This window comes from Cynocephalus volans, chromosome 14 (genome assembly GCF_027409185.1).
Source record: "Cynocephalus volans isolate mCynVol1 chromosome 14, mCynVol1.pri, whole genome shotgun sequence".
Taxonomy (NCBI): Eukaryota; Metazoa; Chordata; class Mammalia; order Dermoptera; family Cynocephalidae; genus Cynocephalus; species Cynocephalus volans.
The window spans coordinates 98,035,326-98,052,024 of NC_084473.1; the positions used below are offsets into that span (position 1 = coordinate 98,035,326).

At 47.3% G+C, this 16,699-nt stretch overlaps 1 protein-coding gene across 1 annotated transcript in view; it reads right to left on the reverse strand.

Annotated features, from left to right (window-relative positions):
• Positions 1-16,699, reverse strand: part of LOC134362665 (melanoma inhibitory activity protein 2-like) — a 67,315-nt gene that overhangs the window by 46,525 nt on the left and 4,091 nt on the right. Inside the window, exons 3-5 of the mRNA XM_063077836.1 lie at positions 16,532-16,619; positions 16,187-16,430; positions 15,926-16,072 (exon numbers count right to left, since the gene is read on the reverse strand). Of these exons, the coding sequence (XP_062933906.1) occupies positions 15,926-16,072; positions 16,187-16,430; positions 16,532-16,619 (479 nt within the window). The remainder of the gene's footprint in view (positions 1-15,925; positions 16,073-16,186; positions 16,431-16,531; positions 16,620-16,699) is intronic.

Sequence of the window (16,699 nt, forward strand, 5' to 3'; positions counted from 1 at the left end):
TACTCATCACTCAAATATTTGTCATTTCTTTGTGCTGGGAAAATTCAAAATCCTCTCTTTTAGCTATTTGAAATTATCTAATAAATGTGTGCTGACTCTAGCCACCTTACAAAGCTGTAGATCAGTACAAAGAGTTCCTCCTGTCCAGCTGCAACTTTGTATCTGTAACCTCTGCCTTTCCCCTCCTCGCCCTACCCTTCCCAGCCTCTAGTGACCACTAGTCTGCTACTTCTAGGAGATCAACTTTTCCTTTGGCAATTTTTTAAAGGAAATTTTGCGATTTTAATTTCTTTCAGAGGAGCATCCTTCCTTAGATATCTGCCAAGGAACAAAAGTGTTTTCTTTGGACTAACTTTGCCAAAATAGCCGTAGAATGTGGCAACGGGAAGAGGCCTGAGACACTCTGGGCTTCAGCTGGCCCAACGCTTTCTTTATAGGTAATGAAGCAAAGGTCTACAGTAAGTGCACTACTTGTCCAGGGCTGTTTAGCTATTTAGTGGCAGAAGTGTGCTGTATTTCGGGATCTGCTGGATGTCAGTGAAATGCTCTTTGTTTAAAAAACACTTTATTGAGGAATATTTTAGATACCTTGTAATCCACCCATTTCAGGTATGCAATTCAATAAGTTCTAGTAAGTTCATCAAGTTGTGCAGCCATCACCACAAATCAGTTTTAGAACATTTTCACCACACCAATAAGATCTCCTGTACCCATTTATTCTTTTTTTCCCCCAATTTTATTGGTTATGAATATTCACGGGATGCAAGGCTGATTGTCACCGTTCATGCCCAAGCTGTGATGGCCAGATTCATACTGGCCACATGACCGTTACATTTATTGTATCACCTTTATTGACTTTCATATGTTGAACCATCCTTGTATCCCTGGCATGAATCCCACTTCAGGTGCCTGAAACCTCTGCCAAGTTTCTCTTTTTGGTGCCCATAGGAGCCAGCCTGTGCCGCTGGTTCCCATGGAAACAGATCCCTGAGACACACCCTGCCTTGCAGCACGCACAAAGCACTTGCTCGCCCTTTGCCTTTTTTTTTTTTTTTTTTTAGCCAGCCAGTTAGTTCCAACTTTCAGGACCCCAGGGGAATAAAATGAGGACTGTTCCAGAGGGGAGGCAGCTGCCCAGGTGTCTGGCCCAAGCTCCCAGCCCACCCTGCCCCCTGGGGAACGGTGGGGCAAGCCTCAGGTCAGGGCACAGCTCCCCAGGAGCCCCTCGGCCTTTCAAGGCCAGGACAGCCCTGCTCCTTTGGCTCCCAGCACACTTCCAGGAGCAGGGACGCGCTGAGCGTTTTGAGTCTTCACGGTGGACTTGGGAGGAAGGTGTCTTTATCTCACTCTATGGATGATGACAGTGAGACCCAGAAAAGTAAAAGGGTTTGCCCAAGTCACAGGCTAGAAAGTGACAAAGCCGGGACATAAAGCCTGTTCCTTTCATCCCAAAGCGAGCATGGCGGTCAAGATGCACCCCAACCGATGACACACCCATGTTTCATACGTCAGCTTGGAGACTTGCTGATCACGCTGCCCAGGACAGGCCTGGCCTTCCTTACTGTGTGAACTGAAAAGGTAGGACCAGAGAAGCCCACCCCCAAACCAGTGCTGCCCTCTGGAGAGTCACCCTCCCACTGCTCAGAGGTGCTTTCTTCGAAGTTAACAAGCTGTGCAACCAAACAGGTCAGGACGACTGCCCTGCCCACTGGGCCCCCCAGGCCCCGGGGCCTTGGGAACCTCCCACTGCAGCAGCCAACCTGGGGGGTTCCCCTCATGCAACACAGATGTGAACGTTCCTGCCCCCTGCCATGACCACCCCCCCGCCACTGGGTCCTTTCCCAGGCAGGAGGGAATGGGGATCGAGGACGCCTGAGTAGGCTCCTTGCATGGGCCTCAGCGGTGGCCGTGCTGTGGGCACGTGGCCATTAGCAAACTCCCCGAGAGAGTCAGTTTTGCAAGAGTCTCTGGCAGCTATCAGACCCAGAAAAGGGGAGGAAGGTTGCAGGAGTGCCTGCCCTGTTAGCTACGAGCTTGAGCCTGATGGGTTGGAACTGTGCTTTTCCTCCCACGGTGGCAGGAGCCCGAGGGCAGGGCAGTTTGGAAGTGGAAAGGGAAGGAATCGTTTCAAGTCTGGATGAAGGCTGCGTTTCCTTATGTTGCAATTACTGAGCACTTCACACTGGAGGCGGCGGTGATGAGACGCGTTAGCTGACCAGGGTCTTATACTCTCATCCCAGGCAGGGGAGGGGCTTGGCAAGCCCCACCCACAAGTCTTGGGGTCTCCTGGACCTTCCTCATGACCCCCTCCACTCCAGGCCCAAGTTCAATCCCTCCTCCCCAGGACCCCAAGCCGGCAGGTGGAGCTCTTCCGTACCTTTCCCTCAGGCCCTTTCTACTGTTGGGCCTGGCTGAGGGGCAGAGACAGAGAAATTCCCCCTCGGGGTTTGGGCCCTGCCCCACCAAGAGCCCCTGCCTGAGACCAAGGCCCCTCTGGGAGGGGGGTGCGTCTCACCATGCATGTGGTGCCCGCTCTTTAAAGAAGGTCAATAAACACCTGTTGCCCCCCCAAAGCCCTCCTCTGGATGCCACAGAACTCAGGGATGTCACCAGGACACTGAGCCAGCACAGCTGTGCAACTGGAAACCACTTAAAGCAGCTTTATTTGTGTCCACCTCTGGCCCTTGAAACCTCTTCTGCTGGCCAGTCCTCCCACGGCCAGATGGAAACCTGACAGGCCCAGGCTGCTTCTTGGTAGGGAAATACCCGTGGTCTCCACCACTTCACGTCACACAGCACCGCTCGGCTCACGTCCAGGCCCAACAATAAAAAGGGCCTGACGTCATCGTCAAGTCCCCTGCTTTGAAGTGGAGGCCGCTCCTGCTGCCCCGGCCTGGTGGGGTGGGAAGCCTCGGCCGGGCAGCAGGCGTGGTCAGCCCCCAGCTGAACTGTGCTCTGGGCTTGGCGGAGGTTGAAAGCTACACCTCTTTCTCTCATCGGCATCTCCAAGGGTCTTCAGAGCCCGGACATGGTCCCCACTGTCCCCCTGACTAGAATATTTTGTGTGGGCCTCAGAGAACCAAGGAGCCCCTGACGGGTAGCGGCAGCCCCACCTTCTCTTGGCCTGCGTCTGTTCACTGCCCAGGCTGCCTCCTGGGACTGGGCCTGTGAGATTCCACGCCGACTCTCTCACACGAGGCCCTCACCTGGGCCGTCGGCCCTCTCCTCAGCTCCGCCATCAAAGCAGCCAGCCTGTCTCTTGCCCTCTAGACTTTGGGGTGGGGGTGGGGGTGAGGCATCAGTCCACTGGATTTCTCCACCTGCGGAGGACACCTCAAAGCCTAAAGCTCTCTTTAAAGCCCTCTTCCTCTGGCTTGATGTGAACGAGGGCATCTCACCTCACCCTCTGGCCTCAGCTCACCTCCCTGATATCCCCGCCTCTAACCTCAACACTTGACTCCTTGGTACCCTTGGTGTGGGTGAGGGGTCAGGCCATCTCTTCTCTAAATGCGGCATCAATGTGGGCAGAGGTCAGGGGCTGGGCGGGGTCATCTCACTGCACACACCGGCCTCCCTCCCCACATGGGGCTGTGATCATCAGTGTTTGTACGAGGGTTGGAAGCTAACTGCTCCATGCTTGTCCAGAAAGTGCAAGGAAGGATTTGGGACCATGGAGGAGGGGCCCATGGTGTGGACCAGGCTGGCTGCCAGCCTCCTGGTTTGGTCCCTGGCATTTAGGCTCAGAGTGACAGGGTGCTAGGAGGTAAGATGGGAGGCCCAGAGGGTGGGGAGGGACACTGGCCACCACCACCCAGAGCAGGGCCTCAGGCTGACTCCAGAGAACTCAGTTATGTCCTGAAATGCCACCATCATACATTGACTCCTTTGGGTAAGTGTTGCCTTTGCTCAGCAGCCCACATCCAGTCTCTGCATCCTAGTTTCTCAGCCCTCAGGTAGATAAGCAACAAGTCCTGTCTCTTGGTTGATCCTTGTAAAGCGTTTAACATGCTTCCCCCTTGATACTCATAGCTCGATAAATAAATGTTAACTCACACTGCTTGCCCCTTCGGGTAGCATGGGCAGGCTCTCGCCCACCAGGCGACCCTCTCTTAGCACAACTCGGACAACTGGAGCTGCCCTGGCCAGTCACCTGAGACCTTGGATGCCTTGGCCCATCTGGCATTTGTTTGGCAGAATCTTCCATGGGGCCTTTTGCTGGGTGGCAAGCCTGGAGCGTCTGGCACAACAATTCGAGTTTGCAAATACAAAAGCCACATCTTAAACATCACAAATTAGAACTGTGGTTTGGCAAAATATTTTTGTGCTCCTTTGAGGACCTGAAACTCCAAGAATAGTAGAAAACAGAATGTCTGGGATATTTATATACAGGTTAAGAGTCTCTAATCCAAAAATCCAAACTCCTAAACTTTTTGAGTTCTAACATGACACTCAAAGGAAATGCTCATTGGAGCATTCTGCAAATGTATTCTCCAAATATTCCCAAATCTGAAAACATCCTAAATCCAAAATACTTTCCAAGCATTTTGGATAAGGGGTACTCAACCTGTATTTTCATGGGGAGAAGAGAATGACAAAGTTGACTGTGGGACCGCAGGCCGCCAGAGTCATCAGACAGCCATGTTACACATGGTGTAGACAGCTGGAAGCCAGGAGTCATCTCATGCACGCACCTGTCTCCAGAGGCCTGACGCAATACCTCAGACAATGAAGAGACGAACACTAGAATTTTGATTAGACTCAACACATCCACAGTTCAACTCAATTTAAAATTGCCTCACATACTCTTGGTAGCAATAAAACTACAGCCTTTGGAAGATAATCTGCTCCTATCTTTCAGTATTTTCCATGTGGATATTCTTTGTCCCATCAGTGTCACCTCTAGGCCCAAACCCAGAGAAATCTCTGAAGGACACCAGGATGCTCACTGCAGCATTGTGTAGGACAGCACAACCTGGACACAACCTGAGTGTCCACCCGTGGGGCACGGGGTAAATACATGATGGTAAAATCATAATTGATGCCGCTTTAAAAAAGAATGAGACGGTCCTCTCTACCCTGACATGGAAATAGAGGTCTGCAGGTTTCTGGATATCAGAGCAGATTTAAACACAGGTGTTCGGACAGCGTGACGGGACCTGAGCTGAGGGACAGGAAAGTGCAGCCTCAAGACCCAGTGTCATTGCATTTCTCGCTCTCTTTCCCTGGGATCCAGAACCTCCGCCCTCCTTTTAGGCGCACTGGCTGGGGAGAGGCAGTGGCGGGAGCGGGAGCAAGCGGGCAGCGGCTCCAGCCGGGCAGAGGCTGCAGCGGGATCGGGAGCGCGCAGGCAGCGGCTGGAGCAGGGCAGAGGCTGCAGCCAGATCGGGAGAGCGGGCGGGCAGCGGCTGGAGCCTGGCAGAGCCTGCAGCAGCATCGGGAGCGCGGGGGCAGTGGCTCCAGCCGGGCAGAGGCTGCAGCGAGATGGGGAGCGTGCGGGCAGCCGCTGGAGCGAGGCAGGGGCTGCAGCGGTATCATGAGCACGGGCAGCGGCTCCAGCAGGGCAAAAGCTGCAGCGGGATCGGGAGCAAGCGGGCAGCAGCTCTAGCAGAGCAGAGGCTGGAGCGGGATCAGGAGGGCGCGGGCAACAGCTGGAGCTGGGCAAAGGCGGAGGCGGGAGCGGGAGCGTGAGCATGAGCCTGGGGGCAGCGGAGGGAGAGGGGCAAAGGCAAGATAGGGCAGAGCCTGCAGAGGGATCGGGAGCGCCAGGGCAGTGGCTCCAGCAGGGCAGAGGCTGCAGCGAGATCGGGAGCGCGCGGGCAGCGTCTCGAATAGGGCAGAGGCTGCAGCGAGATCGGGAGCGGGCGGGCAGCGGTTCTAGCGGGGCAGAGGCTGCAGCGGGATCAGGAGCGGGTGGGCAGCGGCTTGAGCTGGGCAGAACCTGCAGGGGGAGCGGGAGCGCGCGGGCATTGGCTGCAGCCGGGCAGAGGCTGCAGCGGGATCAGGAGCGGGCGGGCAGAGGCTCGAGCGGGGCAGAAGCTGCGGCGGGATCCGGACCGCGCGGGCAGCGCCTCGAGCAAGGCAGAGGCTGCAGCCAGATCGGGAGCGCGCGGGCAGTGGCTCCCGTGGGGCAGAGGCTGCAGCCAGATCAGGAGAGCGGGGGCAGCGGCTGAGCGGTGCAGCGGTTGCAGCGTGATCGGGAGTGCGCGGGCAGCGGCTACAGCAGGGCCGAGGCTGCAGCGGGATCAGGAGCGGGCTTGCAGCATCTCCAGCCGGGCAGAGCCTGCAGCAGGATCGGGAGCGCGGGGGCAGTGGCTCCTGCGGGGTATAGGGTGCAGCAAGATCGGGAGCGTGCGGGCAGCCGCTGGAGCGAGGCAGGGGCTGCAGTGGGATCGTGAGCACGGGCAGCGGCTCCAGCAGGGCAAAAGCTGCAGCGGGATCGGGAGCAAGCGAGCAGCAGCTCTAGCGGAGCAGAGGCTGGAGCGGGAGCAGGAGGGCGCAGGGAGCAGGAGGGCGCAGGCAACAGCTGGAGCTGGGCAAAGGCAGAGGCAGGAGCGTGAGCGTGGGGGCAGCGGCGCGAGAGGGGCAGCGGCGGGAGAGAGGTAGAGGCTGCAGCGGGATCGGGAGCGTGCGGCAGCAGCTCGAACGGGGCAGAGGCTGCAGCGGGATCGGGAGGGCGCGGGCAGCGGCTCAAACGGGGCAGAGGCTGCAGCGGGATCGGGAGCGCCAGGGCAGCAGCTCGAGCCAGGCAGAGGCTGCAGCGCGATCGGGAGCGCGCGGGCAGCGGCTCCAGCGGGGCAGAGGCTGCAGCGCGATCGGGAGCGGGAGCGTGCATGTAGCGGCTGCAGCGGGGCAGCGGCTGCTTCGGGAGCGGGTGCGTGCGGGCAGCGGCTGGAAAGGGGCATAGGCTGGAAAGGGGCAGCGGCTGCATAGGGAATTGCATAGGTAATTATCTTGCTAAGTAAAACAAACAAAAAGACCTGTCTCTTATCAGAACTTTTAAGACAGATGTATTTTAGACGTTAATCCACTAGACAACTGCCTGAACATCCAATGTCCATCAGGCCATGTTACTTCTTAGGTTATTATGATACAGAAGTCAGCATCTGCACATAGTTACTGAGACAAGTCAGGAGCAAAAAATATAAACTAAATTTCAGTTTGTTTGACTTCACCTAATAATTTAACTGTCCAGGACTTTTATCTGCTAAATGAAGGGGGGAGGATGGGAGCCAGGGGTGATAATAACAACCATGATTCATTCAGACTAAACTGAAAAATATGGTACCAAAATTATACAGAATGAAGAAGATCTGAAGCACTCATTTTAATATCGACATATTGGATTAATGGTTCAGAAAAATGAAGCAGTGTATATGATATGTACTGACATATTTAAAACACATAACTTCGGTTAAAGAAAATTCAATAACTCACTCAGAGCCAAGTAGACCATGACTATGTAGACATGGAGATTCACAAAGGTGATTTCTTAGCAGTTTTTGTTTTTTTAAACCCTACATCCCATCTAGATTACTTTCTATATTCCTGTATGGACTGCATTCCTCAATCACCTAAGAACGAGTTGAATTGAATCTACTCTAACCAGTTCTATCAACTGGCCAAAACCTTCCAAAATGAACTTATTCTCAAGAAAGCATCATGCAACTAATTATTAACTTTTTTAAGTGTCAAAACAGTCTCTAGGATACACAGTGCCATTGCAAATAATAAGCCTAGAGTTTAATTCTGAACAGTGATATATGTTACATATCTGTGATTCGAAGACACACCATCAATTATGCATCAAAGATGCATCCCGATTCCAAAAACATTAAAAAGTTTTAAAATGTATGTTTAGAATCAAGAAAATACAGTAATCACCAAAGATTACTGTTTTTAGTCCGTTTTGTGTTGCTATAACAGAAATACCCGAGACTAGGTAATTTATAAGGAAAAGAGGTTTATTTGGCTTACGAGTCTGGGACACCTGCATCTGGCACGTGCCTCAGGCTGCTTCTACTCATGGCAGAAAGTGGCAGGCAGCTGGCGGGTACAAGCAGATCACATGGTGAGAGCAAGCAAGAGAGACAGAGAGGAGGTGCCAGGGTCTTATAAACAACAAGCTTTCGTGGGAACTAATGGAGCGAGAAATCACTCATTACTCCCCCCTCCACCAGGGAGAGCATGAATCCATTCATGAGGGATCCACCCCCATGACTCAATCAGTTTCCAACACTGCCACACTGGGGATCAAATTTCCACATAAGTTTTGGAGGGGACAACACATCCAAACTCCATTAATTATCTATAAACAGTACTACTTCATTCTCATGTGGAAACAAACTTAGATGAGCCTATACAATAAGAATTCACACTGGAACACACTAGAATCAACCTTTCAGCCTGACAAAAATTTAGAGTCTGCAATCAAATACTATTCCTAGAGCAATATCATACTGAGTATCCAATCAAATCACAATGTCTACTCTGAGCAAATTTAACTTGGAATAAATGTGATTCAAAATTCACATTTACAGATGTGTCAACACGTGAAAATGGCAGCAGAATCGATTCAATGAAGATCTCAAAATAGATGTCTTATTGAACTGACTAGTCAACTTAATCTAAATCATCTAAATTTGTCACCACAGATATGGTTTAACTATGTACTTGCAAATATAACAAGAGTGATACAGACATATAAAGAGAACAGGCCATAACAAGAAACAAACTCTCGCCAAAGAAAAGCAAAAATGAATCAAAGGTGTACTTACAATCTTCCCTCCTACCTCTAAAAAAGGTAGAAATTAATTTATACGACTGTTTAAATATTCACTTAAATATCTTCGACATCACACGTCACTATTCTGTAATACCTCAAAAATGAGAATTTTCAAGAAAATGTTTCTAGACCAAATTACTAATTCTATAATTAACAACTGTTCATTCTACAATTATAGCACGTGTCATATAACTGAGCACCTATGTGCAAAGTTTTCCTGAGTTACTAGAAAATGTATCTTATTACAGCATCTGAGTTTTCCTAATTTAACAATAGCCTTAATACTAGCACTAAGTCCTCTGAGGTTAACATATACCTCATTTTCCCAAAGTCTGTGCCAGAGGAACTTGAAATATATCATCATAGACTTTAACCGGCACAAAATCTATAATTGACAGCTTCAGTTTATGAGAAATAAGTGTTTTATTACATTTATTACATTTAGTCCCCACAACAGCCTGTGAAAAGGCTGTTTTATTATTATTTTATGTTTCATTATTATTATCATCATTTTACAAAGAGAAAACTAAGACTTAGAGACCTTAAATTACGTACCCAAGATCACAGAGCTACTAAGTACTAGAATGCAGATTCAAACCCAGATTCTGTCTCAAGAGTTCCAACCCTTCACTGCTACTATCTCATAAAATGGCACTATTTGGGAAAGACTTCTCATGTGAATAAAAATCTTCTTTCTATATTTTTACCTCATGAAATCTCTCACTAGGTTTGAATATATAACCTGTACTTTCTATATACACTGTAACAAAATGAAGTGACAGATGACCCACGTATTTGAAAAATTCACATTCACGCATTTAACTGTGCACCCTCTTTCATAAGCAGAATTTGGTCTTTTATATATCACCAAATTGGGCTGGACAATTAGATCAGCTGGTTAAAGAGCAACCTTATAACCCCAAGGTCAACGGTTTATATCCCCATACCGGCCAGCCACCCAAAAAAAAAAAAAAAAAAAAAAAAAAGCAATGATATATCATTCAAAAAACATGATTTTGAGGTATTTTGTAGTGGTGCTCCCAGCTAGGGAAAAAGGCAGGGCCTTACCAAGGTAGACAGAAGTCTTGTTAACTAGCAGTCACAGGACAGCAGAGCACGGGCAAAGCTGAACCCTACACCCCACAGACCTGGCCAGCCCCCCATTCCCTTTTTCTGACGATCTGGAGAGGTCCTGTAAAAATCCTCGCTATCTGAAGCTGAGGAATGAATTCAAGTTTCCTCATCTACATGGAGGTACAACCTGTACTTGAACATCTCCTACTCCTCACCCAAAACCTCCTTTCTTTCACCCAAATAGCATATTTTCTCCATTTCCCACTTTCTTATCCATCCTCACCTCACGCCCATCTCCCAGCAGCAGGTCATTTTGTGTTATGGCCAGGCAGTCAGCCAGCTGAGTCTCCCTGGTCTTGCAGTGTGATAGCAAAAACAAACTGAACCCTTTCCCCCACACTCTAGCACGTTGTAGTACAGACGCTCAGAGGTTTAAAGTTCAGGGCTATCTAACTTTCACACCACTCCTTCAACAGAGATCAAGCATTAGCAACACACCCCTGGGAAGAAAAAATCAAATACTCTAGTCCTGTGGGATGGGATGCTTACACTCACCATCACTCCAGCACCTCTCACTAAGGGGCCTGGAAGAAGGTTCTTCCCGATGCTATGAACTGACTAATTCAGACGGAAACAAAGTGTACTAGTCCATAATGGTTTCTGATATTTGGGAGAAGAGTGTCCCCTAACGTACATCATCCAATAATATATAAAGCTATCATTCAACATTCAGACATTCCGCTATGCCTAAAAGTTACAGACTGCTTTTACTTACATTCCTTATTTGATATTAAAAAGATATTAAAACAAAGCAAGAACATAAAATCACAGGATCAGGAAAGACTCAACTAAATTTACCTTTCAAATTATTTTCTAAGAGATACTCTATCATGTAACAATATCAAAGCAGATTCCAAGTCCAATGACCATTTAAAATGCCAATCATCATAAAAGATTGATGTAACAATAGAGAATCGTTCAAATATCTATATTCCAAATCTATCTATTCTCTACGGAAAGAGACATTCTGTATCAAGACTGTCCACTGTATAATGTCATGAAACCAAGATGCATTTGTTGCTAACCCCAGCATTTCTGACTTAACCAACATGGAGTAATAGAAAACAAACAATAACTCAATAACTATTTCCACAGGTTCCTCCTAATCTCTATTCTGTGTTACTGAACAGAAAAAAATACTTATGATCAAGTAACCATAAATCAAACCATCATACTTTCACATGCATGTCTTGCATATGCCTCTCCTCACAGTATATAAACATACACAAACACACTGCAGATATGTATTTTATGAATTTGTCATGCCATTTAACTGACTTTAAATACCAAAAGTTGCCTGCAATTAAAACCATGTCAAAGAGTGCTCGCTTCGGCAGCACATATACTAAAACCATGTCAAAGAGATCATTTTGAAGGGGAAAGAAAAGTCCATGAACTTCATGGCCCATCTCTCAGAAAAAAAGAATAAATGCAATAGAAAAACAGAATTTAAGCAATAAATTGACACCAAAAATGAAAAGGTTAAATGTAATAGCCGAGGTACCTTTTAGCACTAGTTGACAATTTAGCAGCTGTTTTGCCAGATATTTTTCCCTCTTTTTTCTTGGGCTGAACTTGCTCTCTTTCTGGTTCTTGCTGAACACTTTCACACAGGTCTCCATCAGAACTTCCTCCACGAGTGCTTGGACTGTCATCAACTCTTTGTGCCTAGGTGGACATTTTAGATCCTGCATTGAAGAATCAAAAATAATTTATTCAGCTGTGGACAGGACTACAATAAGGTACAGAAAGTGAGCCTCAAAGTAGAAAAAGTAAAATTCAATATAAAATGGGTAAGTTGGCCAAAACTTTCCTTTCACTCATTTAAATGTTTTAAGAAATGAAAACATCCAAAACATATACAGGAAACGCTATTGCCAAGCAACATTATTCATAATAGCCAAAAAGTGGAAACAACTCAAATGTCCACTAACATATGAATGAATAAACAAAACATGGTAGGTATATCTACACAATGGATCATTACTCAGCCATAAAAAGTAAAGAAGTACAGTCACTACATGCAACAACACGGATGAACCTTGAATCATGCTAAATGAAAGAAGCCGGTCACAAAGGATCACAAACTATATGATTCTACTTATAGCAAATGTCCAGAATAGGCAAATCCATAGAGACATAAAAGTTGAGAAGTGGTTGCCAGGGGCTAGGAGTGAGGCTAGAGTGGGGAATGACGTTTAATGGGTATGAAGCTTCCTTTTGGGGTGATGAAAATGTTAAGCCAGCTTGCTAAACGCCAGAGGTTAGTATGAATAGCAACAGGAACAAAGAAATGGGGCAACATTTCCACATCCATATCCAATTAACATATCCTCATGGCTAGGCTAAGGTTAAAAATCCTCTAAACTAGTAAAACGATTTAAGTCACCTTTGTAATAACAGAAGGACACAGAGGTCTGCATGATTCTAAATAAAAACTGAACCATATGATGGTATGCACATTGATCCAACTATACACCATGTTTCACAACAGATATTGACTGTATTAAGCCACTGAAGAATTTCTTTCATAGTCTGGGTGAAATATCCCTCAAGCCTTTCAAATTCCGTTCGCTCTGAGAGTTCATGGTCCCCAAGCAGCTCTGATTACAACTCAATTTTCTCAATACCTTGATACCTCAGAAGCTGTGAGAACCTCGATAACAGACACAAAAAATTCCAGTAAGTGAAAAGGGATATCCCCTCTCAACTGTCATTCTATCATAATCAATTTCTCAGTTTGATTATTACGAATACCGCCCTTATGACCCAATTAGCTTAGAGTGTTGTCACAAATCCAGAACTGAATGGACAAAATCGATGCCCAGACTTTGAAGGGCCTGTGCTCACCATGGTACTGTCACCTAATAATCACTTTGAGCACTATCAAGTTACCTTCTCAGACGCTCCTTCCTTAAAAAGCAAAACTACCTAGGTTTAAGAAGTACCATTAACAATACAAAATATACCTTTACAAATCATAGATAAATTGAACAAATTCCTTTTGAAAAGGATACTCTTGATTACTCTTAATCAAATTAGTACTTGAAACGAAATTGTTTTTGATACAACCAAGAATAAGAAATAATAGGTAAAATGAAGACCCCTCAATTAAAGCGCAGTTTTTCATAATTTAGTCCAAATGAATGGCTAGTTGACAGTGATAAAAATCATCATCACTAAACATTTAACTCACGGCTTGCTCTAAACCAAAGAAAGCTATTTTTGTAATACAGACCTTTAGTGGATTGAAATTTTTGCGGTAAGACAAATCAAAAAGCACTGCAAAGGAATGGAAGAATCAGGAAGCTCAGAGAGGTGAAGGGTCAACAGCAAATACTGAATGCCTTCACCGAGACACCACGCACACCAACACCCTCTAAACCCCTACGGCTCCCTTCCCCCATGCCAGACAAAAATAGGTCGGCCCCAAACAGCTCTGAAACACACTGATGGGAAATCTGAAGACGTTTCTACCTATGCTGCGAATGGACAGCATCAGTCTTCACAGCTGCGACATCTTTTATGAGCACGAAAGTCACTTCATAGAATACTGAAATTTAATATTGGTACGTTTCACATTTAGCTCTAAAAGTCCTAACATATTTTTTGCTTTTTTTTTTTTTTTCATTTCTATTTCACTTTAAATTCTCATTCCAGGATTCAACATTGGTTTTTCTCAGCTTACTCCTTTCAGTTAAAATTTACCAGAGGTTTAAAACCATGTAGGTATGTACCTCAAACTGTGTTAAAGCACATGTGCGTGAGAGTGAGAAAGAACAATTCTCAGGGAAAGGTGCTCATATACAGCAAAATGCTGCCAGCAATAGTTTAAGAAATGTGAAATGACTGAGGAATCATTGTGTACATCTTAAACCAGAAGCATTCCATTACATGACAAATATATAGGAGCTTAAATGAAATAAAGTTTTTTTATACTGAGGTTGAAGCTTCAGTTTAATACTCCATAATTTAATAAACTATGCGTAGAGTTTCAGCTTTGTGTCCCATTAGTTATAAAGTTACACATTCTTCTCATTATAAATGTGCATTTACATCCTCAAACAATCTAAAAACGCTGTGATGACACAATTACTTAACAGACTACCCAATGATGTAATGTGAACCATAATCTGAAACCCAATTTCATAAACTACTCCAGAGCACCAGAGGAAGAATAAAGTAAAAATTAGTCTCACTACAGAACTACTAAAAATACTATTAAAAATGCCCACATGGAAGCATAATTTCGATAGTTTCAAAATCAAGAAAAACGTATTACCACTCTTAACCTAAGATGACTTATCTCATCCAAATCTTCACCTACAAATGATAGATTCATCTGAGGCCGCTGATAACCCCTACAGAAGCTTTTAGAAATAAAGTTTTCATATGTATTTTTCAAATATCAAAAACAAAGGGAATTTGTGCTGGTTTTGTTTTTTGAATGCCCAATTACAGAAAAAGTGTGAAAAAAAATGATTGTACCACTCCAGAGCGACAGATTATTATGAAGAAAAAGTAGCCTATAAATAATTTTAATTAGTTATAAGTACAAACTGGGTGTTTTCCCGAAAATACAAATGAAGAAAAGTTCCTGAATTAAAACTCTTTAAACATTAGCTTCTAAATTAACATTTTAAAATTAATTTCTAAACAGTAATTATCTAATATAGAGGGAAGATAAACAAATCTCAGGATTATAAACACAGGGCCACTCTCCAATGATAGTTTGAAAGATACTGAGATATATAAATTAATGTTTTTACTTCATATTCAAAGTAAAACCTAGTTTCTAAACATAAAATAGTAAGGTATGAGTTCAAATACTGTTCCTTCAACACGAATTGTCTAAGCTGTATTAGCTATGTACTCTATGTTGTAATTACAGTCCCAGAAATGAGCCACACAGAATGAATGAAACTCACATGTTCCATAAAAATGAAATGCCCTGGCTATAAATATCACTGATGACATAAAAGCAAATATAGTCACTCCATAAATCCAGATTAGGATGCAGATAAGCCTTAGATCATATAAAACTGCAAAAGGAAGTGCTCGTTTGGGCTTTTATAACAGGAAAACGTTTGACTCTGTCATCTGTATCTTGCTGTCTTCCTCCTCACTTTTCTAATCTCTAAAACGTAAAGCAAAACAACTTATGTGCACAACATCCAGCAATATTCAGCTTTTAACTGTAAAGCTATTTATGCGGGAAATAACAGTGAAACACCAGATTTGGGAGGAAAGGGCGCTGTGTCCTGGGGGAGACAGCATGGGATACGCATTACATATGAAACCTTCATCTTCTGCATCCTCCCGCATACAAAGCTCCAGAGCCACGGAGTATCCAAACCGTCTGAGGAAAGACAAATATTTAGATTCCCAAGGTCCAGGCTGAATCATCACATACTCAGAAACATACGTTGTAAAGGGTCAGGGATTAAAACTTAAGAAGAGCTTAAAATCTTTCCGAACCGCGAGATCATGTGGGGGTAACTCCTAGCACTTCCTTTCGTATAAAAACATCTGAGTAAACTCTCCAGGAAACACAGCACAAAACGAAGAATCCTGAAAACACGCAACTAGGAACAACAGCCAGCGACCACGGGATGGTCTTTCTCAGGCGGGCTTAGCTTCATCGAGAGAAGATGAATCGGACATTTGTGGCTGGTCGTGGGGAGAACACGAACACCCACACCCACACCCACACGCGAAGCCGCGCTTTATCTTCGTTAGAAATAGTAACGGTCAAAGGGATCAAAACGTTAGGAGAGGAGGGGGGCGGGGGAGGCAGAGAACAGACAGAATCCAGTTTCAAACCAGGCCGGTGGGGGCTGCAGGGAAGAGACCAGAGAGAAACGGGCTTCGGTTCCCAACTGTCACAAGCGCCAGGCATCACAAAAGACCAACACAACGCCCCCGCCCCCCCACACACACCAGGACATATATAAATAGACCCCGCAAGGTCTTCCCCGGGCCGGCCACTGGGACGCGGCGCAGCCGGACCCGGCGCTCTCCAGGAGAGACTCCATGTGCAGCAACCACGCCGTCGGGAGAGCAGCGACAGAGCCAGCCGGGCACTTTCCACGGCGACATTTATCCCGCACTTTTGCAGAGACTGAGTTCCAGGATGCGGCTGGGAGAGGGAAGGGGCTGGAGGGAAGAGAAGGATGGGGAACTGAGAGCGGAAGGGGTAGGAGAGGGAAGGAGGCCGGGAGGGAGCAGGCAGCAGGGGACGGGAGGGGGAGGGGTAGAAAGGGCGAGAACCGGGGGCGGGAGGCTCGCGGGAGGCGGCGCGGGGAAGCCGGCGCCGAGGGGCCTGCAAGGGGAGAAGCCGGCGCCTGCGGTGTCGGCAGAGCCGGCGGCGAGGAGAGCAGGTCGGGGTGCGAGGGACGCCTGCGAGGAGGACGCCCGCGGCCGGGGCGCAGGAGCGGCCGAGTGCGCTCCTGAGGGAGGGACGGGTGTCCGCGCAGGTCGCGGGCTCCACACGTGGCCAGGGCAGAGACGGCGTCTGAAGCGCGAGGGGGACGGGGTCCTGGGGAGGCACCGAGACGGGACGTCCCCGCCGACCGTCTCGTCACCGAGCGCCCCGCCACGCCCGCCCGGACTCACCCTCAGAGCCGCCGCCGCCCCGCCCGGCCTTGTAGCTCCGACTCCCGAGACCGCTGCCCGCGGCTACCGCCCTGGCCGCTCCTGAGTCCTGGAAAGTGAAGCCACCACCTCCGGGAGCCGCCGCCGCCTCTGCCCATCCGTCCGCGCGCGCGCGACCCCACGTCGGCT